We start from the raw sequence: 26477 nt of genomic DNA on the forward strand, positions 1-26477 counted from the left end.
ACATAAATGGGCATTTTGTCTACATGTATGTCTGCCTGTGTGCATGTGTGCATGTGTGCATATGCCTGCACGCGGTTGTATGTGGTGTGGACATATGTCTATGTACAGATGTACATGTGTGACATATGCTTGTGTGAGTACACCTGAGCACACACAAGTACATGCGTGTGAGATCTGTCCCTGATGCTTGCTGAATCCGTTTGTATTGTAACCCCCAACCATGAGTGTCTCAGAAGCACCTGTCCAGCTTCGTGAGATGTTAAGAGCGAGGGCTTCGCCTCATTTGAGAGGGAAGCGTGGAAGGTCTGAGTGGGCATGCTGCCAGCGACTGCTCCCTCTGGCAGCCACTGCAATGGCTTTGTTGTGTGTGCAGGCATAGCCCCTCCAGTGGTGTTACACGTTTTCCCATGATTCTTTTACATTTTCAGTGTGGGACTGAGCCCAGGGCCTCACCGGTGCCAGGCGGAGGTTCTACTGCTAAGTCCCAACCCTTGTACTGTATGGGGCAGGGGGATCTTTGAGACCTGCTGAGTTGTCCAGGCTGGCCTTGAGCTTGTAAACCCTCGTATGTCAGGTGAGTGCCCAGCTCCTCATCGACCCCCCCCTCCGCCCCATGGAGACTCTGTTTTTTCTCTGTGGCATGATGCCGGCATGTGCTTTGAGAGAGCTTCCGTTTCTGTTTGTGTTTATGAGGCATCCTTGTCAGCAGTGCGTTTTATTTTAGTGAACATTTTGCATCTTTGTGTTTCCATCACGGCGAGTGTAAAGGTCTGTGGAGTTTCCACGCTCGGTGCCACCACCTTGTTTTTCTTTGGTTCTGAATTAGATTTTTACATAAATCATAATTGTGGAGTATTTGGTGCCTTTTTTTTCCCTCCTGGAGCCCTGGGGACTCCAAATCCTGAGGCATAGCTCTTTGTAGAGCAGCAGTAAGAAGCAAGGCCTCAGAGGGGACAGGTGTGGGCAGGGTGGCTGTATTTCTGGTTGCTGCGAAGCCCTTTGCTGTCATGCATTGCTCAAACACAGACAGCTTAAAAAAACACAGTGGTTTAATAAATAGTGCCATGTTTTAGTCTAAGCTCCAGCCTGCCCTGCACATGGCATGTCCCAGCAGGCCAGGAGGACGTGGAGCTGGGGGTCCTGATGCTGCATGGTCCTAAACTCTGCCCCCTGGAGCAGACAGTGCTGAAGAATGGGGACAGGACACAGGTCAGTCAGGGCCGTGACACACTGGTTCCTTTACACAGCCTCCGGGAGCGCCTGGGTGGTCCTGGCTCCGGAGCAGAACCTTTCGCACAGCTTGAGCAGCTCGGACAGAACGAAGACGGATGAGGCCAGGCCAGCTAACAGCAGCAGATCTGCAGGAAGAGAGAGGCCCAGACAGCAGTGCCCCCTCAGGCCACCCACCACGTGCTGCATGTCCCCCTCCGTGCTTCCTAACAGACTTGTGGGAAGGGGCATTGGCGCTCTTGAAGAAGCCTATGGAAATCACCACTGGCAAGCTGACGTTCTTGCCCATGGTGGAAAAGGCTGCTTAGCAACTTGCTTGTCGGTTCCTTGTCTTTCTGAGCTGGGTCTCAGGTAGTTCAGGTTAGCATCAAGCCTGTGAGGCTGAGGACTATATTCCTGATCCTCTGCCTGCGTCTCTCCCCTTGGTCCGCCTTGGTCACATGGAGCTGGAGGTGGAGCTTAGGGCTTTGTGTGTGCCAACCAAGCACTCTAGCAACAGAGCTACAGCCCCAGCACATGGGTTTTCTTTGTGTGTGGGCTTGCGTGAATGTGCAGGCAGAGGTCAGGGGTTGACTTTGGCTGTCTCTGCTCTCCACCTTCCTTTTTTGAGATAGCATCTCACCATTTTCAGCCAGGCTGGTTGGCCACTGAGCCTTTCTCCCAGCCCCAAGGTTCCCTTTCATTGCTTGCTTCCATAGGGCACACCCACTGGGGGCATCAATTTTAGGTGACAGGGTGGGGTGTCCATCCTGGCCTGCTCTGTGGTCTCATGTGCTCTACCTGCACATTTTGCAAGTGGCCATTTTGGGCCTGTAGTCAGCTGTGCTGGAGCAATGCTCTGTACTGGATCTGGGAGCTGACGCTCTGTCCTCCACGCCTGGGTGGAGATGGTCATTGAACGACTTGGGACAGAAGGAAAGGTGGGGACCTACAACTGCTATTCTTGGGCTGTTTGCTTCCTGTCCCCACTTGTGTTTGGCTGTGGGGGAGTCCTGAGTTCCAGGGCAGGGCGTGCACACAGTGGCCTTTGGACATCCCTAACTGCTAAATCATGAGGCTGCTGCCACCCACTCCCAGCCCAGTGCCCACTCTCAGCAAAAGGGCCTCTTTTGGGGTTTCCTTTGTGTTCCCTGTGTCTGTGTCCCCCTCCCTCCCCTATGTGCCGTGCTACAGAATAGATGCCTGTGGACCAGCCTGTCTTTTGAGGGTGTCCCTGACTTCAAGTTCCCACTCTGTGGCCAGGCTCAGGAGTCCACTTGTTTCTGTTCTGGCTACTCACCGAGCGCTCTCAAGTTTTCTGTCTGGAAGACCTTCTGCAGGGGCGGGGCATAGATCACGGCCAGCTGCCCAAGGAGGGAGCCAAGAACCGAGTACAGGAACATGCGGTTCCGGAAAAAGCCGATCTCAAATATCAGCTTGGTCTGTGGGGAGGGGAGGCATGAGCAAGCTGGTGCAAGCACACAGTGTGCCCCAGAGACACCGGGCCATCTGTGTCTCCTTAAGTGTGCACCTGGACCAAGTGACAGTGTCAAGGTATGTCGGTCCTGGAGCCACTGGGGGCATGAAAGCTGATCCCCGCAACCTTCTCTCCAAAACTTTGCCAAGAGTGTAGAGAGGCAGTGGTACAGTGTCCCCGTCCACAGGGATAGGAGTGGGGGCTTGGGGCAGTGTCAGCCCCGCTCACCTGAGAGCGGCAGCTCAGGGCGTTGAAGAGGTCGAAAAACACGAAGCAGGTAAAGGCCATGGTGGTGGTGCGTGGGGTGCTGGTGCCGTTCTCTGGGATCTGGAACCCGGTATATAGGCAGCATATAGGCAGTATATAGGCAGTATATAGGCAGCATATAGGCAGTATATAGGCAGAAGAAGGAGGGGACTCTCTGCCTTAAAGCTGAGGGGTACAGTATGCCAGGGTGGCCTGTGGGTCCTGCCTGAGGATGGCGGGCCCCAAAGGTATATACGCTAGAAGCTGGCTCTGTGCTATGTTCTGTGCTGGCCCCAGGGGACTCCCATCCTGGGAGAAGTGTCAGCTGCCAGCACAGCTGGAAGGAAGCAGAGAAAGGGATGGTGACCCCTTTGGGGATGGGGGACCCTTTCACAGGGACCATCAAAAAGCACAGATAGTTACAATTCACAACAGTAGCAAAATTACATTATGAAGTAGCAATGAAAATAATTTTATGGTTGGGGATCACTCCAACATGAGGAACTGTATTTTTTTTTTTCCAAGACAGGGTTTCTCTGCGTAGCCTTGGCTGTCCTGGCCTTGCTTTATAGACCAGGCTGGCCTCAAACCCACAGCGATCCGCCTGCCTCTGCCTCCCGAGTGCTGGGATTAAAGGCCTGTGCCACCACGCCCGTTATGAGGAACTGTATTAAAGGGTCTCTGCATTAGGAATGGTGGGAACCACCTTCTTGGTGGGTAACTGCCTCACAGGTCAAGCCACTGCAGAAACCACAGACCAGAACCCATGTCCTTATAAAGGAGTGTAAGACAGCTGACCACAAACTGGGCATGGTAAACACGTCAGTTGCAGCCTGGCCATGTCTGCCTGAACTGGGTTATCACAAGGGCTGGTTGGAGCCCCAGTGAGATGGATTTGTGGGTGCAAGTTAGATAGTTTCTGCCTTATCTTCCCCCCACCTAATGGAATCTTCTCCAGGCTGGGACACACCTCAGTCCTGTGTACATCCCTCCACCCCGGCTTTCAGAACTCTGGATGCCCTGGAGGCCATGTCATATACCATGCTAGAGGCCTCATGGCCCAATGGGCCATGAAATTTTACCTGGGCTAAGATAGTGTCAGAGCGTAAAGGGGGGGGGGTCCTATGACAATAAAAAAATGGCTCTGGCCCCAGGACATGGCCCACATATTTCTCCCCACCCACTCTTCAGCCTCCTACAGCACCAAGTTTTGCTCTCTATGTGTGAGCCTCTCTCCCTTTGGAGAGAACACCCGTGTTGGGGACATGCTCAACCCTGCACAAGGCTCGCCGGCTGTCCCCGAGTAAGCCAGCACCATGCCTTGCTCACCTCTCTCCAGAAGACAAAGAGGGTCCCTCCTATGATGACAGCAGCTGACATGAGGACCTTCAGGATCAGGGCTCTGTTCAGGATGGTGGCCCCCATGCTCCTCGGAGGCCTCCGCAGGGCATCTCTGTCCACAGGCTCCACCCCCAGGCTGCGGAGAAAAAGGAGGTGATGCTTTGAAATAGCAAAGGTTACCTGGAAGCTGGGCCAGGTGGTACACACCTGTAATCCCGGCTTTTGAGAAACTGAGGCAGGAGGATCTCTGAGTTCAAAGCTGGGCTGGTTATATAATGAATCCCCAAGCTAGCCTGAACTAGAGTGAAAGCCTACCTCAAAAAAAAACGCAAAAACTTAAAAAGGACACCTGGCACAGACCCGTGCCTCACCCTTGTTTCCTGGGAGTGGGGCTGTTCTTGTCCCCCAGCGACTTACCTCACAGACAGCCATGTACCACAGTGGATGATTACACTGGCACTAACATCAGCTGCCTTGGGAATAACACCTCCCTGTGCAAGCAACTAAGGCTGCTGGGCACACAAGTCTCCTGTGCCCTCCACCCAGCCTGCACGTCCCTTCCCTTCCCAAACCACTTATAAGTTTGTGAGCATCCATGGTATACAAACATCATTTGTGTCAAGTTCATGCTAACCAGATACAGTAACAGATGGATCCAGTCAAAACAATGACACTTGACCATTCAGGGAAAAGCAGGACAGAGGTCCAAGGATGAGGCCACCACTGTTAGAGTGATCAGGGAGGACTTCCTGCATGTGGTGGCCTGGCGTTACAGTGGGACTGAGCCAGGGGCCCCAGGAGTGCACTGTAACCGAGGGAGCACAGGGTTCCAGTCTGCCCTTCCAGAAACTGCTCCTGTGTCAGCAGCCTGGAGCTTCCCGAGAGGGAGCCCATGAGGTCCTGCCTGCAGCCCGCTGCCTCACCTCTGCGCCGGCGGCCCATCCATGATGATGTTCACCCACAGGATCTGCATGGCGTTGAGGGGGCTGGGCAGGTTGCACACGGTGGACAGGGTGATGAGGCTCAGGGCTGCAATGCTCCTGTGGGAAACGGGACAGGCAGCCCCTCAACGCATGCAGCAGGTACAGGGCCCGGTGACTACGGAGGAAGATCTGCCTCTGCTTACGTGCTGAGCTGGAAGCGGACGAAGTTCTTGATGTTGTAGAAGATCCCCTTGCCTTCCTCCACTGCGCTCCTGAAAGGGAGGCGAGAGCCTGTGTGGGCTGAGAGGTCCTGGGGTGTGGCGCAGCCGCACAGTGTGCTCAGCCCAGGACAGGGAACTCTCTTGCTGGCACCCTTGGGACCCACAGGGGGCAGGCAGGTGATGTCAGCCCTTCTATGGAAATCCTGTGTGTCACTCCCCTCAGCTCAAACGCAGGGCCCCACCTGATGCTGAGGGGTAGAATAACTGCTCTCTGCACAGCAGAATGAACGAACCCAGGCTCCACACTGGAGGCAGAAGAAGAGGTTCAGAGCCATCACCGTCCATATGTCTGTCCTGTGTGCATGTAGCTGTGCGGTTTATGTGTCAGAACACATGTGTGGAGGCCATAAGAAGATGTTGGGTGCCCTGCTGTTTCTTTACTCCCTTGAGTCTGTTTCACGGAGCCTGAGGCTAAGCTGGCAGCTAGCATTGTCCCAGGGCTGCTCCTGTCTGCCCCTCACAGTGCCACATCTATAGGCACTCCTAGGGCTATGTCTGTGGACAGACAGACGGACGAACTGACGAACAGAAAGACCATCTCCCTCTCCCTCCCTCCCTTGCTCGCTCGCTCCCTAACCTCCCCGCCCCTGCCCCCCCTCCCCCCCTCATTAAATCATGCTCAGGTTTGGTTTGTATAGTGTTTCACCTGCATGTGTGCCTGTGTGCCAGAAGGGGGCACCAGATCTCAGTATTGATGGTTTGTGAGCCACCATGTGGTTGCTGGGAATTGAACACAGGACCTTTGGAAGAGCAGACAGTGCTCTTAACCTCTGAGCCATCTCTCCAGCCCTGGTTTGTTTGTTTTTTAGGTTTTTTTGAGACAGGGTTTCTCTGTGTTTCCTTGGCTGTTCTGGACTTGCTTTGTGGACCAGGCTAGCCTTGAACTCACAGCGATCCACCTGCCTCTGCCTCGAGAGTGCTGGGATTGAAGGTGTGCGCCACCACGCCTGGCTGCTCAGAAGTTTTTAATGACAGAGAAATTATTGCACTCTATTGTGACTTCCTTAAGAGCAGGGTCTTAATTATAGCTGGTTAAAATTAAGTCCAGAGGAAGGTAACTGAACTCAGGAATCACAGGTTTGTGCCTCTTTGTTGAGCCTCTAGCCGTGACTTTTATTTGGGAGTGTGGACACCAGAGCACAAGTGTGGGTGCCATCCCAGGAAAGCTGTCCTCCTGCTTTGAGACGCGATTCCCTCACCAGCCCTGAGCTCAGCAATCGGGCAAGGCTGGCTGGTTAGCAAGCCCTGGGTCTGCGTGTCTCCGCCACAGCAGTGGGATCAACAGCCTCTGTAGGGCTGCCTGCATTTTTAATGTGGAGTCGGGGTGTCAGACTCAGGTCCCCAGCACCTTGCATCTCCCAAACATGATTTCTAACAGCTGTTTCTAGTTACTGGCTCGCCCAGGGGCTCTCGGCCAGAAGTTCTCAACCTGGGGGTCACGACCTCTTTGGCAAGCCTCTTATCTCCAAACATATTTATGTTATGACTCATACCAGTAGCAAAAATTACAGTTATGAAGTAGCAACTAAGTTCTCTGGTTGGAGGTCACAACATGAGGAAGTGTATTAAAGGGTCGCAGCATTAGCAAGGTGGAGTACCACTGGGCTAAGCTTTCTTTATAGCCCACAGTGATGACAGGATGGCCCAGGACTGTCCCTTGAGGAGCTCTATACATTTGGAATGGGGAACCCCTGCCACAGTGATGAGCCTGGGATGCAGCTGTCCCCAGGGAGTCCCCTGCACCCCCAAGAACACCCCCTCATATCCACCACAGTACCACCCTTCCCCCAAGGATGCTCATTGTGGCTGCTCACATAATGGCGGAGAAGTCATCTTCTACCAGGATCATGTCGGCGGCCTCTTTGCTGACGTCCGTCCCCGTCTGTCCCATGGCAATCCCAATGTCCGCAGACTTGAGGGCAACCGAGTCATTCACACCGTCCCCCGTCATGGCCACAATTGCCCCTGACTCCTGCAATGTCTTTGAGAAGAGCAGGCGATGGAGGCCTGAGGCAGAGGACCTCTTAGGCCTTTCCTGGCACCCTGCCTGGTGGACCACAAGGCCGTAGCCACCCCATACTCTAGAAGCTGGGGCCAGCTGGCCTAGGCACAGTAGCCTCTCCTGCTGCTGCTGTGAGAGCGGGGCACGCCCTGAATGATTCAGCTTTAGTTTCTTAATCTGCAAAGCAAGTGACAGCCACCACAACTAGTAACTTGTCTTCCAGGACCCCCTTGGTCAATAGGAGAGAACTGATTCCCACAGGTGGTCACCTGACCTCCACGCATGGACACTGTGCCATGTGTGCACCCACATTCATATATACATTTGGTTTTTTTGTTTGTTTGTTTGTTTTTTGGACAGGTTCTTTCTACGTAGCTCAGGCTGTCCATGGAACTCATGATCCATGATTCTCTTGCCTCAGCCTCCTGAGTTACTGGATTGACAGTTGCGAGCCACCGTATGTGGTTGGCCTTTATTCTTCAGTGCTAAAAACTAAATCTCCCAGGACCCACCCAAACAGCCCTCAAAGAACAGGATAACAGCTACTGAAGACTGGCAGGTGCAGATGGGGAAAGTTCTGAAGGGCAAGCTTCTGGTTGACAAGAGAGACCGTGGCAGTGCCGTGTGGTCCCCTGAATGCTCCCTCTCTGCATCACCCCATTTCCCACTGCTGTTTCCAGCATCTGCAGTCAGTGGTCCCCAGCTTTCCCACAGCCACATTTATAGGTCCTGTGAAGTGCCTGTGAAGTGCCCATCCTACTAAAGATGGCATTTCCCAGCATCCTTTGCAGCTAAACACATGATAGCATTCTGGTCTGTAGAGACAGGTGCATGGGATGCACCTAGAGAAAAAAGCTAAGGCCAAGGCCAGTTGAGCAGTCCTCCTCCCCTGCACCGTCCCTGTCACTTGGTCAGCTGAGAGCCTGCCCACCCTGGACGGCCCCACCCATCTTTTAGCCCAGTTACCTTTATGATTTTAACCTTGTGCTTTGGGCTGGTCCTGAAGAATATGGACACCTGGATCATGGAGTCAAGAGCCATCAGTGGACATAGGAGGTGGAGACCCCCGCCATCCCTGCCCCGTCCACCCCTGGGAGAACCCACCTGCCTCACTCGGGCCGCGAGTGTGCCCTGCTCCATGCCCTCCACCTCCTCGCCGGACATGGCGTTCAGCTTCTCGTCACACAGGCCGATGGCTCTTCCTTTGAGAGAGTCAGGGCTGAGGAACAGCTCCAAGGCCTCAACTGTGGTTCTGCCCCACCCAGCATTCACCACACCTGCCTTTAGCCCGTCTCAGTCATGGTGTCCGACATGAGCCTGTGTTTACCCGTGATGAGAAAGCTCTGTGAAGACTAGCTTCCCTGAGGCCACACGGCTGGGGAGTGGTGCTACGTGGCACCTCACATGAGGGCTCTGAGACTCTGGCCTGTGATCTCAGAGCACTGGGCTTAGTGGGGCAAAGCCAACACAACTGAGGAGGTAGAGGAGGCCTGCTTGCCCACTGCTAACAAAGAGACTTGAGTCTGAGAGTGGTTCTGGTTCTAAGACTTGTCAAAGGCACCCGGAAAATAGAGGAAGCCAGATTGGAACTCCAGCTGAAAAGCCCCTGAGCACACAGTAGGTCCGCACTTTACATGTAGACTTCCTTCTGGTCGCAAGATGGAGCATGGAGCACTGGTCTACCCAGCTCAGAGCCCCTTCAGCTGGGTGTGAGGCCCCTCTACTTCCTGCCCCTTATCCCAGTTACCTATGGCCAAGGCGGTCTCCAGAGCATCCCCTGTCACCATCTTGACGGACACACCAGACTCAGAGAGGACCCGGACAGCCTCCTTCACGCCAGCCCTCGGGGGGTCAATGATGCCCACGAGACCCAAGAATGTCAGTCTCCCCAGCTCAGGCCCAGACGCCAGGGCCAGCACTGCGAGAGACACAAGGACAGCTGCTGGGGGCCATTTTTTGTCCTCGCAAGCCCTACAGTGACTCTCAGGACAGAGCAGGCACACTATATAGGGAGGGAGGGGTGTGGACAATAGCCCAGGTGGCACAGGGGAGGATTGTCCAGCCACAGCCCCGGGAGCTGGCATACAGACACCTGGGACAGGCCTTGCCTGACACGGGATCAGTGTACACTCATCTGTTTCCAGAGTAGGGAGGTCAAGGTAATGGATGGGGTGAGCCCAGCTCCTGTCCTACTCCTGCCCTCATGGAATACAAACATTCCAGCGCGTTTCAAGATGTTTCCTCCAGGGCCTGGAGAGATAGCTCAGAGGTTAAGAGCACTGCTTGCTCTTCCAAAGGTCCTGAGTTCAATTCCCAGCAACCACATGGTGGCTCACAACCATCTATAATGAGATCTGGTGCCCATGCAGGCAATGCACTGTATATTTAATAATAAAAAAAAAAAGTTGTTTCCTCCAACACCATCACATGCCCTAGAGCACCTGGCAAGCAACACCCCCAATGCACAAGCCACACCTAGACCAGCAGGTGTCGGGGGTGGCTAGGGGTGACTAGGCACTCTCTCCTGACTGTGAAGTGTCACACTGGCCACTGCTGTCAGCTGGCCTGTGGCAGACCCACCAGGACCCTGTTCTTATCCCAGGAGACAGGCAAACTCAAAGCCCCAGAGGGCAGGGGAGGGAGACGTGACACCAACCCCGCAGGCCAAGTGATCCCATCTTCTTCTCTTCCTGCTGGCAGTAGGCTTTCTGTTGGGGTGTCAGAGGCAGGGGGATGCCCCCATTGTTATACATGCTGCAGTGCCGGATCACTTCCTCGAAGGCCCCCTTCATGAAGTAAATGTCTTCCTGATCCTTGGAAAAGAAACAGAAAAAAAAAAAAACAAAAACAAAAAACAAAAAACCTGTCACTGAGTGCTTCCTGCTGCATAGATGGCTGCCTCATGCTCGAGTCTATACCAGAACCACACACAGGCTCTTGGGTCCACACCTGGACTTTCCCAATGGGGGTCAGGAGGAGCCCCAGGGGCTCCCCAGGGACACAGGTGCAGCTGGGTCAGGGTCCCTCCGCATTTTGAGCACTGTGGGTCAGAATGCCCGGTTCCTGACTGTCACCTTTCTGTTTGGAAGCTCCCAGAAGTTCCTGGGCGTGCCCCCCTCTTTCTCCAGGTGCCTGTGCCTTACTTTGATTTGATGGCACAGACATAGTACACTACTGTCATCTCAGCTCTCAGGCCCTGAGGCGGGAGGCTCCTGAGTTCCAGGCTGGCCTGGGCCCCCTAGCAAGTTTGTGTCAACAGAAGCCAAGCTCACCTCGTTCTTCGGGCTGCACCTCACTGCCATCCACTTCTGCTCTGAGCTGAAGGGAATTTCCTTTTTCCGTACGTAGGAATCCTTGACGCCATCTAAGTTCATCTAGGGCATAGGAGGGGGTGTTTTCAGGGACTCATCCCATGCCAGGCTGCGTGCTCAGCTCTGTCCATCAGCGTCCCACATACAGAAACCCAAGCAGTAGCTATGGGAAGGCCGCCTGTTTTCGAAGGTGTCACCTGAGGAAACCGATTTCTTTTTTCTAGCCCCAGAAGCAAGCCTTTGCCTCAGCTCCTGTGGAAACTTCTGGGGAACAAAGACATTTGGAAAGGGGCAGCCTGGGGCTTGCGGGGGGCCATCACTTATGTGGTCTTTGATGACTTTGAGGCCTATTGCTCAGCAGGCCAAACTCAGTTTTCCAAAAGTAAACTGGTGTTAGCTGGAGCTCTCACGCTAGAGACAGTGTATTCCAAAGTGGTAGAAGCAAGACTGATGGGGAAGAGGCAGCCGTGGGGAGCCTGCTCCCCTATTGAGACAGATCTCACTTTGTAGTCCTGGCTGGCCTAGGGTTTATACTCACGGGTGGGGGGGGGGGAGGATGGCTCTTCTTTCCTGGTACGTGTGCCACCATGGCTGGAAAGAGTTGCCCACCTCTCCTGTCCTCCTCAAAGCACAGGCATGCCAGCAGCCCCCACAGCAGTGGACACTGGCCGGAATGGAGGTATGCGTCACTCTTCAGGGGAAGAGCCAAGACCTGCCGGGGTGCTTGCTGAGGGTGGAGGAGATACAGAATGGGGAGTGGTGGCCATGCTGTCCTCTGAGAAGCCGTGACATCCCAAGAGACCCTCAAGACGGGGCCTGTTGCCATTCCCTCAGGAGGGGGTGGGCCTTAGACCCCTACTCCTCTTTCACACTCTAGTCACCTCCTCAGCCCCATCCCAGCTACAGCAAGGACAATGCTAGAGAAGGTAAGAGTCAGACGGTCCCCTGCAGGGGACACACCAGATCAGGGGTGGGCTTCATCTCTGCAACTCAGGGGGCATCATACCCTTGCTGAGGTGGGCTTTGCAGGGGTGTGGCTGTGTGGGGTCGCTGTGCTACTTTGAACAAACCCAATAAGGCCATTCATCCACCAAGCTTGGCTTGGGTGGAATTGATTCTTCCTGTGGGGTCCCTCTCTGGGGTGAGGAGATGTTCGTTCATGGTACCCCAGAAGAACTTCACAAAGCACGGAGATGTGATGGTGGGCAGGGTGTGATGGCGTGTGCCTGTAATCCTACCTGCTCAGAGGCTGAGGCAGGATTGTGAGTTCAAGGCTGACCTGAATCACGCAACAAGGGGGTTTCTCAAAGTAAAAAAAAAAAAAGGGTGGGGGGAGGCTGGAGTGTAGCTCAGCCAGACATGATGCTCTGGGTTCCAGTCTCAATACCGAAAACTAAGTAATGAAATTGTGAAAGTGGGGGCTGGAGAGATGGCTCAGTGGTTAAGGGCATTGGCTGCTCTTCTAGAGGACCATGGTTCAAATCCTAGCACCCACGTGGTGGCTCACAACTGTCTGTAACGCCAAGATCTGACACCGTCACGTAGACGTACTTGCAGGCAAAACACCAGTGCACATAAAATAAAGGTTAAAGAAAACGGTGAAAGTAATTTAAGAGAGGGGTAGGCAGATGTGTAGGGCTGGGCAGATGGCTCAGCAGGTAAGAGGGCCTGGGTTTTAAGTCCCCAGCACCCATGGGTGCTAGTCAGGGTTCTCCAAAGGAACAGAACTAAAAGAGTCAACACAGTGACGAGAAAAAGGAAGCACAAATATCTGCTTAATATGTGTGTATAAATGCACACTCACATTCTTATCAAAACACAACACAACATTCAGGTCAGTCATAATCCTTGTTTCTGCAACTGGTCTCATGGCCACCACTCCCCATTCTGTATCTCCTCCACCCTCAGCAAGCACCCCGGCAGGTCTTGGCTCTTTCCCTGAAGAGTGACCCATACCTCCATTCCGGATGGGTCTGTGCCCTTTGTCATCCCGCCTGGATTAGGCTGTTGTAGCTTCCTGTTGACTTTAGTCACGGGATGTGGTAGCACTGAGAGACACCCTAAAGGATCTCCTGCACTCCAGACATGATCTTTCTCACCTCCACTGTGGAGAAGTAGTACAATTCCCTCGTGGTAATCTGGGTCAGCCCCGCCTCCTAACACTGTCATTTTTTTTTTTTTTTGGCTCTTCAACTTCTTTATTAACCAATCAGAGATAACTGGGGAGCATTCTTTACACAACATTGATACAGGAGATTTGTCAGCAGCCATGATAATGCCCATGTCCGGACTGCAACCTGACCTTGGGCACAGAAACCAGCATCTAAACACACAGTGTTCAACTGTCATTCTTTTCTTAGACTGTTGGCTTAAGGGCATCAGGAGGCCAGAGTGGCCAGGCGGAAGCTGAGCTTCCAGTTCAGTGGGATGCTTGTCATGTCTCCCGGCAGGAGCTTTCTCTCCTGCAACCAACACTTCTAGGCCAGCAAGTGGTCATGTGTGCTCTAACCCCAGTGCTGTGTGTGTGTGTGTGTGTGTGTGTGCGCGCGCGCGCGCTCGCAATGACAGGAAGATTTCTGGGGATTGCTCGCTGGCAGCCTAGCTCTAGGTTCAGTGAGAGACCTTGTCTCAAGGGAACAAGTGGGGAGTCACAGAGGACACTGACGTCATCCTTTTCTGACCTCTTACCTTCATGGCCAGCGCCATCAAGGCTCCTTCTGTGGGCTGTCCCATGACAGTGTTCTTTCTGATGACAGCATTGTTGGCGACGCAGCCTGCCTGAAGCAAGGGTTGCAATATCTGCGGTCAATATTGGGAGGCAGCACCCGGTGCCCTGAGCTCGCTCACACCATGAAAAGACTGGACAACCGAAGACACGGCCTTAGAGCTTCCTTCTAACAAGCCAGTGACTCAGACACACACAGGTGTGTGTTCCCTTCCCTCCCCCATCTTCAGGCACTGAACTCAGGGCTTGCTAAGTTGCCCAGGCTGGCCTTGAACTTAACAGACTGCCTGCCTTAGCTCCTTGAGTGGCTGGGATGCCAGGCTTGTAACCACCAGGCTGGGAAATGGGTTATGAGGAGTGGTGGTTTCAGAAGTTGTCATAGGGAACACTGGTGCAGGTGAACTACGATCTGAGGTGGGGTGGTGAGGTGTCAGTGACCACTAGTGGGTCTCTATTTGGGGAGACACTGTGCTCTGGGACTGGAGAGTGGCGGTGGCTGCGCACAGGAGGATGAGCAGGCCTCACTAAACCACAGGGTTTATGGAAGTGTTCTGTACTGCATAACTAGCTTAGGAAAAAAAAAATTCTAGGCTAGAAGCTGACAAAGCGTGGGCGACTGCCGCTCCCCTGCCACACTGGAGCTGAGATCAGGCCCCCGGTGGCTTCTCTGTGTTTGTTTCTGAGTCTGTAAGGCTGGAGCTGAGGGGCTGATGGGGCTGAGGGGAGGGAAGGTAGCTGAGCAGGGCCCACCTGGAGGAGGGACTGTGGGTGAGGAGGCTGCCTGCCATGTAGTAAGGGCAGATGACGTGGGTGGAGGACCACGCCTGACACGGAAGTGCCAAGAATGACCCGGGATCGCCACCCATTGAGCTCAGCCAGGCTCCAGCTTTCCTTTCCCTTCCTCTTTCTCTCGCCCAGTTGAGGGTGATGTCCGCAGCTAACCCCGGAGGCCGGTCAACTGCCTCCTTCATTTCAGGCAAGTCCCACACCATCCCACTGCGGTAAGCCAGTACGCACTTCCACCAGCTTCCCTACTGACACGTTGCTGAATCCTTTGACCACTTCCATGGATGGAAGGAGGCACACCGTCCCTTCGCCACTGTACCCGACTCCACTGACCTGGAGAGACATGGCAGAAAGAGGTGTCATCAAGAGCCAAACCCCAAAACCCTGCATGGCACAGGTTCCCTCTTCCAGGGTCCACCCTAAAGCCATGAGCCTACACAGGAGGAGGACCCTGCAGACTGCCGGCTTTCCGGGCCCTCTCCCTGACTGTAGAGGCTGCCTACACTATGAAAAAGGGCTGTGAACGCTTCTGGTGGAGGCTGTGGCCACACAAGGGCCACACAAGGGCCACAAGGTGCAAACACAGAGGGCTTTGGAGAAACCGCACGCTAAGCCAGGAGGAAACATCACTGTAACCCATAAGCCTCTATCAATCAAGATAGTGAAGCCTGGAGTTGAAAAGCGACCAGCTGCTGGGCAGTGGTGGTGCACGCCTTTAATCCCAGCACTCGGGAGGCAGGGGCAGGTGGATCCCTGTGAGTTCGAAGGCCAGCCTGGTCTACAAAGTTAGTCCAGGGCAGCCAAGGCTACACAGAGAAACCCTGTCTCGAAAAACCAAAACCAAAACAAAACAGAAAAGCGCCCAGCCATGGAATGTGGATATGACAGGGTGCCAAGACAATGCTAATTGAGTAGCCGGAGAGGTGGTTCAGTGGTTAGGGGTGCAAACTGGTCTCTTAAGGAACAAGTTCAGTTCCCATTACCGCCACTAGATGGCGACAAGCTGCTTGTAACGCCAGCTTGCAGGGGTAGGGGGTGGGGGGGAGCCAACGCCCTCTTCTGGCCTGCATTCATGTGCATACACCGGCACACAGGCAAATAGACATGCACATAAATAAATGTTTAAAAAGAAAAGAAAAAGAAAAAAGAAAACTTTATTGACAAGAGCAGGCCACTGCCTGTCGGCCTCCACTTCACGATCCTTTGTTCTGGAAAGCCCTGTGGAAAACTATCCAGGCACAAGATTGCTGGTTAAGGGAGCACACAGCTGTGCCATGTGGGAGACAGAGCAGCAGTGACTCAGGGGCCGTTTGCCATGGGTGGTGACAGGCCCTTCTGTAGCTTTAAAATTTCATAAAGAGCTAGGCCTGGTGATTCACACCTGGAAATACCAGCGTGAGACAAGAGGATTTACTACACAGTAAACCCGGGGCGACATAGTGACTTCCAGCCCAGCCCAGGCTACCGAGTAAGACCCTGTTTCAGAAGCCCCAAAGAAGCTGGGCCTGGTGGGTCTTAAGTTCAAAGGCAGCCTGGCTACAGAGTAAGACCTTGTCTCCAAGTGAAAGTAAACCAAGATCTGGGGAAAACAGATCAGTGGTAGGATGTTTACCCAGCATGCCAGGCAAAATCCAGCACCACAAACTAGGGCTGGGATGTTAATGGGGGGGGGGGGGAACGCTGGGAGTGTGGTTCAATAGTGCAGTGCCTGTCTAGCATGGAGGGGACCCCGGGTTCCATCCTGAAAGAATATAAAAATTAAATTTGATAATTAAAAATAATCAAAGAGAGGAGCCGGGCAAAGGTGGCACACGCCTTTAATCCCAGCATTTGGGAGATAGAGGCAGGTGGATCTCTGAGTTCAAGGCCAGTTTAGTCTACAGAGTGAGTTCCAGGACAGCCAGGGTTATACAGAGTAACCCCATCTCAAAAGCAAAAACAAAGCAAACCTAACTAACTAAATAAATGAAATTGAAGAGCCATTTTGAATAGGTCACAATACTTTCTCCAGACAGACCTCCAAGGTATTTCTTTCTTCCTTGCTGTTCTAGAAGACTCTGTAATTTCCCTGGGCAGGAGAGGGGCTGGCAGGGCACACCTTGCTCTCCTGCCTTGTGAGACAGCATGAGGCTCACCTCTGCGTGGAACCCATCGGATGTGACGAGCTGGGTTGCTGTCATTTCATTGGCTGTCAGAGTGCCTGTCTTGTCAGAGCAGACGACATTACAGCAGCCTGGCACCATGGGGACAGGTTTAGAGAGGTGAATAGTCACCAAGACGAGTTCATGCAACGCAACCCCCACACCTCCACCTGGCTCAGTCTGCATGGGAGGGGGCGCACTCACCAAGAGTCTCCACAATGGGCAGCTTCTTCACAATGACCCGCTTCTTAGCCATCCGCAGCACCCCCAGGACCAGCGTCACCATGACAACGATGGGCAGCCCCTCTGGGATGGCCGCCACAGCCAGGCTGGGTAGAAAAGTAGAACCAGACTTGACTTACCGCCAAGGGCGATGTGAGTCTCAGTTGCCGCTGGCGATGGTGCTCTCATCTAATGAGGCTAGTCTTTGCCCCTGGCGAACATCTTGTTCAATTTCTAATCCCACAATGCACTTGTCTCCTTCACTATTGCTGCCTTGACCTCTTTCCTGGTAAACCACCTCCCCCAGGCAGCCAGTCACATTTTAGTATGAATTAGTGTCTGCTAAAGTTTTCAAGCATGTCAACCATTCTCATTTATATTAGCCTGGGAGCCAGGGAACAAGGGAAGGTAGCTGACGGGTTTTGGCACATAGACTTTTCTCTGGGTCCTCTGACTTTCAGTTGTCACTAACAGTTTTAGCTGCTTTTTCCTGTGGCTACCAAAAAAACCAGAGGAGAGGGACCCCACCCCACCCCGCCCCGTGCACACCTTCACAATAGAGCAGACCTGATGTGTGCTCACTGCATCCCCACCTTCTCCAGCGGAGATCCTGGGAGAAGCTGGCCACACCCACCACCTAGCCTTCCCCCATGTCTCTGTAGACTGAGGTGGAGATGTGAGCCTTGCAAACACAGTAAACTCTCAAGTAGTTTCATTAGCAGGAGCCACCCACAGTAGTGTCTAGAAAGGGACTGCTTGGGGTGTGGAAGAGACAGGGAACGCTCTGTCACCTGAGAAGAGACACACTAGATAAGAGAAGGACCAATCCGAGCCATACTGAGCCTGGGACCCGCCCCCTGCCCCCTCCCCCACCCCCAGGCCAGGCCTGTCCAAAGCAAACTGTCACTCAGAAGTCTGGGACAAGACTGCTACACCAACTATCCTTCCCAAGGAACTGGAGGCCAGATGTCGCTTTCATACACTAAAAATATTTGTATTTACAAGACAGGGTCTCATGTAGCTCAGGCTGGCCTTGGTTTATTTATTACTTATTATGTATACAGCATTTGCCTGCATGTGAGCCAACCGGCCAGAAGAGGGCGCCAGATTGCATTATAGATGGTTGCGAGCCACCATGTGGTTGCTGGGAATTGAACTCAGGGTTTTTGGAAGAAACAGCCAGTGCTCTTAACCTCTGAGCCATCTCTCCAGCCCTCTGTGTAGCCAAAGATAGCCTTGCTCTTACTCCCTCCCCCTCACAAGTGAGGGGATGAGATGCAAGCTTAGCCACACCTGGTTTTTGTGGTGCTGGAGTAGAACCCAGGGTTTCCTCATGCTAGGCAAGTGCCTTACCAACTGAGCCACCGGTCCAGCCTTCCAGGGACCTATTCTTAAGCATGAGTAACAAAAGATTTGAAATCTGACAGAGTTCAAATTAAAGGCCATTTCCGGCTACACTGATGCAGGGCCAGCCCCTTCCCCTCAGTTGACACATGCTAAAGGGACAGATGTGAAGTCGTGCATATCAGTGAGGACCCGACCTTACTGGCCTGGTGCAGAGCGAGCCCCCAGCTCAGGCTGGTGACCGGGCAGAAGAACGGGCAGAGGCTCACAGGACCCTCATCACCCATGGCACCTCACTGTGTTAAATGGTGAGGGCGGTCACGATTTGGCGCCCCGCTGAGAAAAGAAAGATTTGATCTCAGGGATCCACACAGCGGAAGGAGAGATTGGCTCTTGAAATTTGTGCCCTGGTCTTTACGTACTGTGCCACATGTGCACTCCCAAATAGAGAAATCTTAAAAAAAAAAAAAATAAAAAATAAAAAAGTAGAAGTGTGTGTGTGTGTGTTAGTATAGGCTTGCTGGTCACACTGACATAGGCAACCCTCTGAACAAGCATGGTGGCTCACACTTGCCACATACCCCACCCCCACTACAGTCAGGAGGGAAAGTCAGGGGATCGCCGTGAGTATGAGGCCAGCCTGAGCTACATCGCCAGACCCTGGTCTGGTTAGTTTTTTTTTTCTTTTCGAGACAGGGTCTCTGTGTTAGCCCTGAGTGTCCTGGACTCACTTTGTAGACCAGGCTGGCCTCAAAATCACAGCAGTCCACCTGCCTCTACCTCTCGAGTGCTGGGATTAAAGGCATGTGCAACCACGCCTGGTCCTGGTCTGTTTTTAAAGATTTATTTACAGTTATTTTATGTGCATTGGTGTTTTGCCTTCATGTCTATGTGAGAATGTCAGATCTTAGAGTTGCAGACAGTTGTGAGCTGCCATGTGGGTTCTGGGATTTGAACCCAGGTTCTCCGGAAGAGCAGTCGGTGCCCTTAACTGCTGAGCCATCTCTCCAGCACCCCCTTCCCCCTTTTTCAGACCCTTGTCTTTTAAAAAACACAAAGCAAAGCAAAAAGGGGAATATGAATAGTGACCTTTCACCCGGACACAATGGGCCATTCAGAGAGAAGTTATATAAACCAAGATTACTGAATTTGTCAAGGGGGGTGTTTCCATGGTGATAGCAATGCTAGCTTCCTTGGTTTTATGGCCTGGCCTGGAGAGACCAACTAAACAAACATTTACTTTAGATTATGAGGGGGACGCCCCCATATGTCAAGGGATGGGCGTCATGTGCACACCTGAATATGTTCCTAGCAATGAAAAAAAACCAACCCACAAACTAATAAAGATCGGGAGAGACCAGGAAGAACAAGTTCCTTGAATCAGCTGTAATAACACTCTGCCACCGGGGCCTGTGGCAAAGTCTTTGGAACAATCTTGTGTTTTTATTTATCTTGGAAGGTCTCTTCGTTGGCTCCTCTGCCATTTCTACCTTTCAGTTCAGTGGTTTGGCATGACTCATCTGTCATGAAAACCCAAAGGTTTTGCCTATTCTATTTCCAAGGAAAAGGGACAAATTCTTGCCCAGGTGCCCATGAGCCATGCAGGAAAGGGCCAGTGTGGGCATTAGGGGTTTGTTCCTTATGCTTCAACTGGCTTTTTCGAGATAGGGTCTCTCTGTGTAGCCTTGGCTGTCCTGGACTTGCTTTGTAGACCAGGCTGGCCTCGAACTCACAGCGATCCACCTGCCTCTGCCTCCCTGAGTACGGTAAGGGGATTAAAGGTGTGCGCCACCATGCCTGGCTACTTGGTGTCTTTTTTTGGCTCCTGGAACTTTTGGTGGTTTATAATATGGGAGAAAATATATAATAGCAGTTTTGTGTGTGTGGTGGAGGTTGCCTTGTGTGCACATTAGGGAAGCCCTGGGCCTCCCAGCTCCTGATGGCCTGGCTGCCCCTTCTGCGCTGCGTGGGGGTTTAAGCATCTTGGCCCCTGAGGGCTCTGCTCTCTTTATCAACCCCTCAAGGCTCAGGTCCTCTCTCCTCTCCCTCCCCTCTCCATGGCTTCACCACCAGGACACTCCTGGGGTGTTGAGAGACTTGAATTCTTGGTTGTGGCTGGGGCCTGGCTGAAGGAGGGCCGGTCTGATTTCAGCCACAGAGTGCGCCCTGCAACAGGGACATTGGTGAAGAGAGCTTCAAATGTTAGTGATCTCCTGGTGGTACTATCCTACCTCAAGGCCTTTATGCCTGCCTGGGGTCCCTTCCTGCTACTCTCTGCCTGCCTGGGGTCCCTTCCTGCTACTCTCTGCCTGCCTGGGGTCCCTTCCTGCTACTCTCTGCCTGCCTGATGCTCCCTTCCTGCTACTCTCTGCCTGCCTGGTGCTCCCTTCCTGCTACTCTCTTCCTGCCTGGTGCTCCCTTCCTGCTACTCTCTTCCTACTATCTGCTTCCTGCCTGGTGCTCCCTTCCTGCTACCCTCTTCTTGCCTGGTGCTCCCTTTCTGCTACTCTCTTCCTGTCTGATGCTCCCTTCCTGCTATTCTCTTAACTGGCTCTTCTCAACTTCCTGCTTTCAATAGCACATAGAAAACAAAACATCCCTTAGCTCCTTCCCAAGCCACATCCTTTCCTGGCTCCCTATTAGTCTCACAGCCAGCATTTCTCATGGGCGTCAACACAGCATGGATGCTAAGCTCTAGCTGCATTGTTTGTGAAGATTTGTTTATTTATTGGGTTCTTTGGGTTTATTTTTATTTATTTTTTGTTTTCTTTTTTCTTTTCTTTTTAAAAAATATTTATTTGTTTATTATTATGTATACAGTGTTCTGCCTGCATGTACACCTGCAGGCCAGAAGAGGGCATCAGATCACATTATAGATGGTTGGGATCCACCATGTGGTTGCTAGGAGTTGAACTCAGGACCTCTGGAAGAACAGACAGTGCTCTTAACCACTGAGCCATCTCTCCAGGCCCTTTTCTTGGTTTTTCAAGACAGGGTTTCTCTGTGTAGGCCTGGCTGTCCTGGACTCACTTTGTAGACCAGGCTGGCCTCAAACTTATTATTTTTGGCTGTCCTGGGTAGACCAGGCTGGCCTTGAAGTCACAGCAATCCACCTGCCTCTGCCTCTGCCTCTGCCTCCCAGATTAAAGGATTAAAGGTATGCACCACCAATGCCCAGCTGGGTTCTTTGTTTTTATTTCTAATTTTTTTTTGAGACAGGGTTTCTCTGTGTAGCTTTGGCTGTCTTGGACTTGCTTTATAGACCAGGCTAGCCTCGAACTCTCAGAGAGCCTCCTGACTCTGTCTCCCCCAGTGCTGGAATTACAGGCATGTGCCACCGTATATTTATTTTTATTTTATGTGCATTGGTGGTTTTCCTGCATGTATGTCTGTGAAGGTGCCATACCTCTTTGAATTGGAGCTTCAGATAGTTGTGGGCTGCTTATGTAGGAGCTGGGAATTGAACCCAGGTCCTTTGGAAGAGCAGTCAGTGCTCTTAAATGACTGAGCCATCTCTCCAGCCCCTGTAACTGCACTGTTAACCCACACTTAAATCATCCACATTCACTTTCTCCTCCAGCCTGAAAACCCTATGAGGGCCCAGGCCTGTGGCGCAGTCAGTGCTTTGATGGTAACAGACAGCTCAGCCAATATTTGTGGGCTGCCGGTTGCCAGCTGCCAAGGGTGGGAACAGAACCTTCACAAGTGAAAGGGTGCATCCTGCCTAGCATCCCTGTGAGGAATGCTTCACAATCTCCCCGCCTCTCCTGGATTCTGCAGCCATGGGCAGTTGTGGAACGTGAGTCTGTTTTCCCACTTGTAAGATGGAGCATGTGTGACCTTGTGAAGCTGAGCAAGGAGCAACTAGGATCACATGTTCAGTTCCTGCTCCTTGTCCCAGAGAATAGCAGGAAGGGAGCACCAGACAGGAAGAGGATAGCAGGAAGGGAGCACCAGGCAAGAAGAGAGTAGGAGGAAGGGAGCACCAGGCAAGAAGAGAGTAGCAGGAAGGGAGCACCAGGCAAGAAGAGAGTAGCAGGAAGGGAGCACTAGACAGGAAGCGGATAGCAGGAAGGGAGCACCAGGCTACTCTTTTTGCTGGGTAAGGGGCACGGGAGCCTTGACAACATACCTGACCCCGATAGTGAACATGCTGAAAAGGGGTTTCCCTTGCACCCATCCGACCAGCATCAGGAGACCTGCAAGAGACAGGACAGCATCAGCCTGGGTTCCTGTGACTCCTGTGACCCCAGTGCCTCATGGTGCTTTTAGCCGCTTCTTAAGAGGTCTCTGGGAACTCAAATGCCGGATAAGTAGCGACCTCAGGACCTGAAGCCGCAGGACTGGAGACGAAGGCTGTCCTAGCATGCCTGAAGCCCTAGGTCTAATCCCCAGAACTGGGAGATGGGGAAGTAGTTCGAAGGGAATTAAGCTGGTATGTACGTGCAGTGGCTCATACTTAGAATCCCAGCTCTCTGGAGGCTGAGACAGGAGGATAGCCATGGGTTGGAGTTCAGCGTGGACCTTGTTTCAAATGCACAAAAACAAAGAAATAAAAAGAACCCGCAGGCACTCATCTTTTCTAGTGGAAGAAAACACATCCTACTGGGGGGGAAACACTGTTTTATTTTATCCCTGTCCCACCCCCAAAGAGTTCTGCCAAGCTTTGGATGAAGGCGCCAATCACCAGCTCACACTGGGATGCTCTCATTTATAGTCTGCGTTACTTCTGTGAGGGCTGGGTAAACCTCTATTGCTTTTTTGTTTTGTTTTTGTTTTTGCAGTGTTGGGAATGGATCCCAGAGCCTCACACACACCAGCAAGCCCTCTACCACAGAGCCACACCCCAGTCCCCCAGGTCACTGTTTTTTTTTTTTTAATACGTCTTAGGTCTCAATTAAATGTCTTCTTCCTCCTTTGCTGGTCAGTTATTGTGCTGGGGAAGTGTGGGGGAAGAAGTGGCCTGAGTCATGGCTGGGACCCGTGAACAAGTCCACAAGATGCTCTAGCAATGGGGAAAAGGACTGAGGTAGCCAGGTATAGCCTCAGTTTCTATATCTATAAAATGGGATCATAGCCATGCCTCCCTGTCCTTGCATCTGACAAAAGCAACAGTGAGGAGGAAGCGGCAGGTGGCTCGCTGACTGTGCTTAGAAGTCTTGCTAGGGGGCGCCAGCTTTTCTCTTCAGGGCGCAATGACCATGCTGGTGTGCGCATGTACACAAATGTGTATGTGTGTGTAGGAGCTCATAGGATATGACTGGCCAGGGAACTCAGCTCTCTACTCAAATCTTTGCTGGGACCCAGATGAATCCAGATGAAGTAGGAGCTCTGTTAGAAATGGGGGGCGGGGCTAAGCTGGGCATGGTGGCTCTCTGTGAGTTCGAGGCCAGCCTGGTCTACAAAAAAGAGAGTTCAGGACAGCCAAGGCTACACAGAGAAAATCTGCCTCAAAAACCGGAAAGAAAAAAAGAAAAAAAAATGGGGGCCAAGCAGGGAGCCTAAGGCCCCTTCTTCATCTGCCCTCTGGGCCCCCTTTGGTGACGTTCCCTGGGCATCTTAAAGTTGCTATGCTAAAAGAATCTAACCAAGGGAATTGGCAGACACCATCCTCTCCTAGAGAGCTTTTTGCCAGATCCCCATAGCCCCCGCGGGCCTCCAGGAATCCCAGGAACTCAGCTGAAACCGCTAATCTGCTGGGAAGGTGAGAGCTCTTTAGTGGAGAATCCCCGTGCCTGGCCGTGGGCATGCCGTGGGCACGCCGTGGGCACTCCATGGGATTAAGCTATGAGACTTCCACTGTGGACATCTGTGTGCATGTGTGTGTTCAAGTATGTGCAGGTGTCCATGTGTGTGCCTGTGTGTGTGCACAGGTGTTCATGTCATGGCCAGGGGACAGCCTCACCTGTGTCTATCTTGTTTTTGTTTTTACATGCGGGTGTGTCTCTCATGGGGTCTCTCAAGACTTAGGGCTTGCTGATTTGCTTTGGTTGGCAGCCAGGAATCCACCCGTCCTCTCCTCCACACAGCACTACACCCAGATTTTATTTTGAATATTCCTTTAAATATTTTAAAATGACAAATATTTTTGTGTGTACACGCATATGTCTGTGCATGTGTATGTTTGGGTGCACATGCCATGACATACATATGGAAGACAGGGGACAACTCGCAGGAATCAATTCTTGCTTTTTACCTTGTGTGTTGCAGGCATTGAACTTGGGGTCCTCATCAGGCGTGGTGGCAAGACTCACACCAGACTTTTTAAGTCTAAGTTTGGGATTGAACATATGTTCTCGTACTTACAAGGCAAGCACTTCATGGACAGCCAACTCCCAGGCCCAACACTATTTATTGAGACAGTGTCTCTCTGTGTAGCCGTGGCTAGCCTGGAACCCACTGTGTAGACCAGGCTGGCCTCAAACTCACAGAGATCTGCCTGCCTCTGAATTTCATCTTGTGGGCAAGCCTGCTCTTGCCATCTTCCTGAGAAGGCTCTGAAAGCACAGAGATGTGAGTTCAAAGCCCCGGCACCCATCTCACGTAAAACGTTGGGCACAGAGAAAGGCAGATCCCCAGAGCTCTTAGGGGAGTTAGAAAGACAGGAAACCCGTCGTCGCTGCCAGGGCCGCAGATAACAGCACAGAGCCTGCGGGAGACCTCCCAGGGAGGCGCCCTGTGTAACCGGCCAATGAAAGGATGCAGGGCTTCATCTGGGCCCTGACGTTGCTCTCTCACCCTCTCCATCTCTACCATGCCTTTCTCTTCCTGAATAAAATCTTTCTACTTCTCTCATCACCCACAAGCTTCTCAGCAGGCGCCTTTCCTGAGGTGCGCCATTCCACTAACAGTGTAGTCATGGGATCTGGAAAGGCCACTGAGGATGGACCCCTTCCTAATGGCTCTCCACCTTTGGCCACCTAATGGCTCCAACGTTGGGAGCATCACAGGCCATTGTCTCTTTCCTTATGAGGTCATCCAGTTGCATCTGTCAATCACCAGCTAAAGCCCACCCCCAGGAAGGAAAGCCCACCCCACCTTCCGAGGAAGGTGGGAGGAATAATTATCCTCCCTGGAAATCCTGCCCTTGTAGCAGTCCTTCACAGGGCCTCGCCAGGCAGCTCTGGAAAGTTGGCCCCACTTCTGAATCCTAACTCGGAAAACTGTAACTTCCCCTTTTTATTCCTTTCTATCTTTCTTTCAGGTACTGGCCAAAGCCAAACATGTTTGTTTGTTTGTCTGTTTGTTTTCCTGGTGCTTTGGGCTTTCTTGTTCTTTCTCTGAAACCACCCCTGACCCTGCCTCTTTTTCCATATGACTGCCTGTTGACCTCCATGGTGGAACACTCTGCTCCAACCCCAGAAATGTATGGATTTGTCTTCCTCTGTCCTCACATTCTTCTACCTGGAAGATACCCTACTATTTTCTGTCAAACACTAATAAAAATGTCCTCACGCTTCCTTCCAAGCTCATTAAAGAATTCATTTATTGCTGGATTGGTGGCACACGCCTTTCATCCCAGCGCTCGGCGGGGTGGGGGTGGGGGGCAGAGGTAGGGGATCTTTGCAAGTTCAAGGCCAGCCTGGTCTACAGAGTAAGTTCCAGGACAGCAAAGGCTACACAGAAAAACCCTGTCTCGGTTAAATAATGAATTAATTCTTTCATTAATGAGACCGAGAACCCAAAGAAGGGGCCCCAGTTTCCCCAGTGATGTGTGGTGCCCAGCAGGGGGCCCCTGAAATCTGGGTCTGCGGAAGCCAGCAGGGAAATGACTCCACTCACCAATGATGCCGAAAGAAAAGATCGTTAGCTGCTTGCCCAGCCTGTCCATGCTCTTCTGCAGGGGAGTTTTAGGTGTCTGCGGGTTGAGAGGGGGAGGGTGGAAGGACAACAGAGTGTTAGGACTGGTCTGAGTGACAACTGTGTGTGGTACACTGCACATTCATCTGATATGCATAGTAAGCTTTGTTTATTTGGTTTCTTTTGTGGGGAGGGCACACTTGGAGTTCTGAGTGTAGCTTTTGGGAGTTATTTCCCAAGAGTCAGGCTTGGCAGCAAGCGCCTTTACCCGTTGAGCTGTCTCACCTGCACACGGGCTAAGTTTTAAAATTAAAAACAAAAAGGCGGGAGCTGGAGAGATGGCTCAGAGGTTAAGAGCACTGGCTGCTCTTCCAAAGGTCCTGAGTTCAATTCCCAGCAAACACATCGTGGCTCACAACCATCTATAATGAGATCGGGTGCCCTCTTCTGGTCCACTAGCTCAATTGCAGGCCGAACTAAAAAAAAACGAACTCCTAAATCCCACGCCCTCCAACTTTCTGTAGGTGAGCAGGGCTGACCCTGCCTTAAACCAAGCCTGACACGGGAACGTGGCCCTGCAGACCCACTGCTCTCACCTCTTCAGCCTGCATCATCTTGAACACTTCTCCGAACTGAGACTGGTCTCCCGTTCCGATCACAACTCCCTGT

The 26477-nt window shown here is 52.4% G+C and overlaps 1 protein-coding gene across 1 annotated transcript in view; it reads right to left on the bottom strand.

The window, feature by feature from the left end:
- Positions 1–691: 691 nt before the first annotated feature.
- Positions 692–26477, bottom strand: part of ATP2C2 (ATPase secretory pathway Ca2+ transporting 2) — a 62085-nt gene continuing 36299 nt past the window's right edge. Inside the window, exons 9-27 of the mRNA XM_084757088.1 lie at positions 26405–26473; positions 25791–25866; positions 22141–22207; positions 16647–16771; positions 16437–16534; positions 14533–14634; positions 13479–13568; positions 10752–10853; positions 10136–10292; positions 9227–9397; positions 8584–8681; positions 8446–8496; positions 7292–7458; positions 5400–5468; positions 5197–5313; positions 4262–4409; positions 2915–3013; positions 2510–2651; positions 692–1358 (exon numbers count right to left, since the gene is read on the bottom strand). Coding sequence (XP_084613214.1) covers positions 1240–1358; positions 2510–2651; positions 2915–3013; positions 4262–4409; positions 5197–5313; positions 5400–5468; positions 7292–7458; positions 8446–8496; positions 8584–8681; positions 9227–9397; positions 10136–10292; positions 10752–10853; positions 13479–13568; positions 14533–14634; positions 16437–16534; positions 16647–16771; positions 22141–22207; positions 25791–25866; positions 26405–26473 — 2067 coding nt within the window. The 3' untranslated portion in view covers positions 692–1239. The remainder of the gene's footprint in view (positions 1359–2509; positions 2652–2914; positions 3014–4261; positions 4410–5196; positions 5314–5399; positions 5469–7291; positions 7459–8445; positions 8497–8583; positions 8682–9226; positions 9398–10135; positions 10293–10751; positions 10854–13478; positions 13569–14532; positions 14635–16436; positions 16535–16646; positions 16772–22140; positions 22208–25790; positions 25867–26404; positions 26474–26477) is intronic.

Source organism: Acomys minous, assembly GCF_964271855.1.
Source record: "Acomys minous genome assembly, chromosome: 14".
Lineage (NCBI taxonomy): Eukaryota > Metazoa > Chordata > Mammalia > Rodentia > Muridae > Acomys > Acomys minous.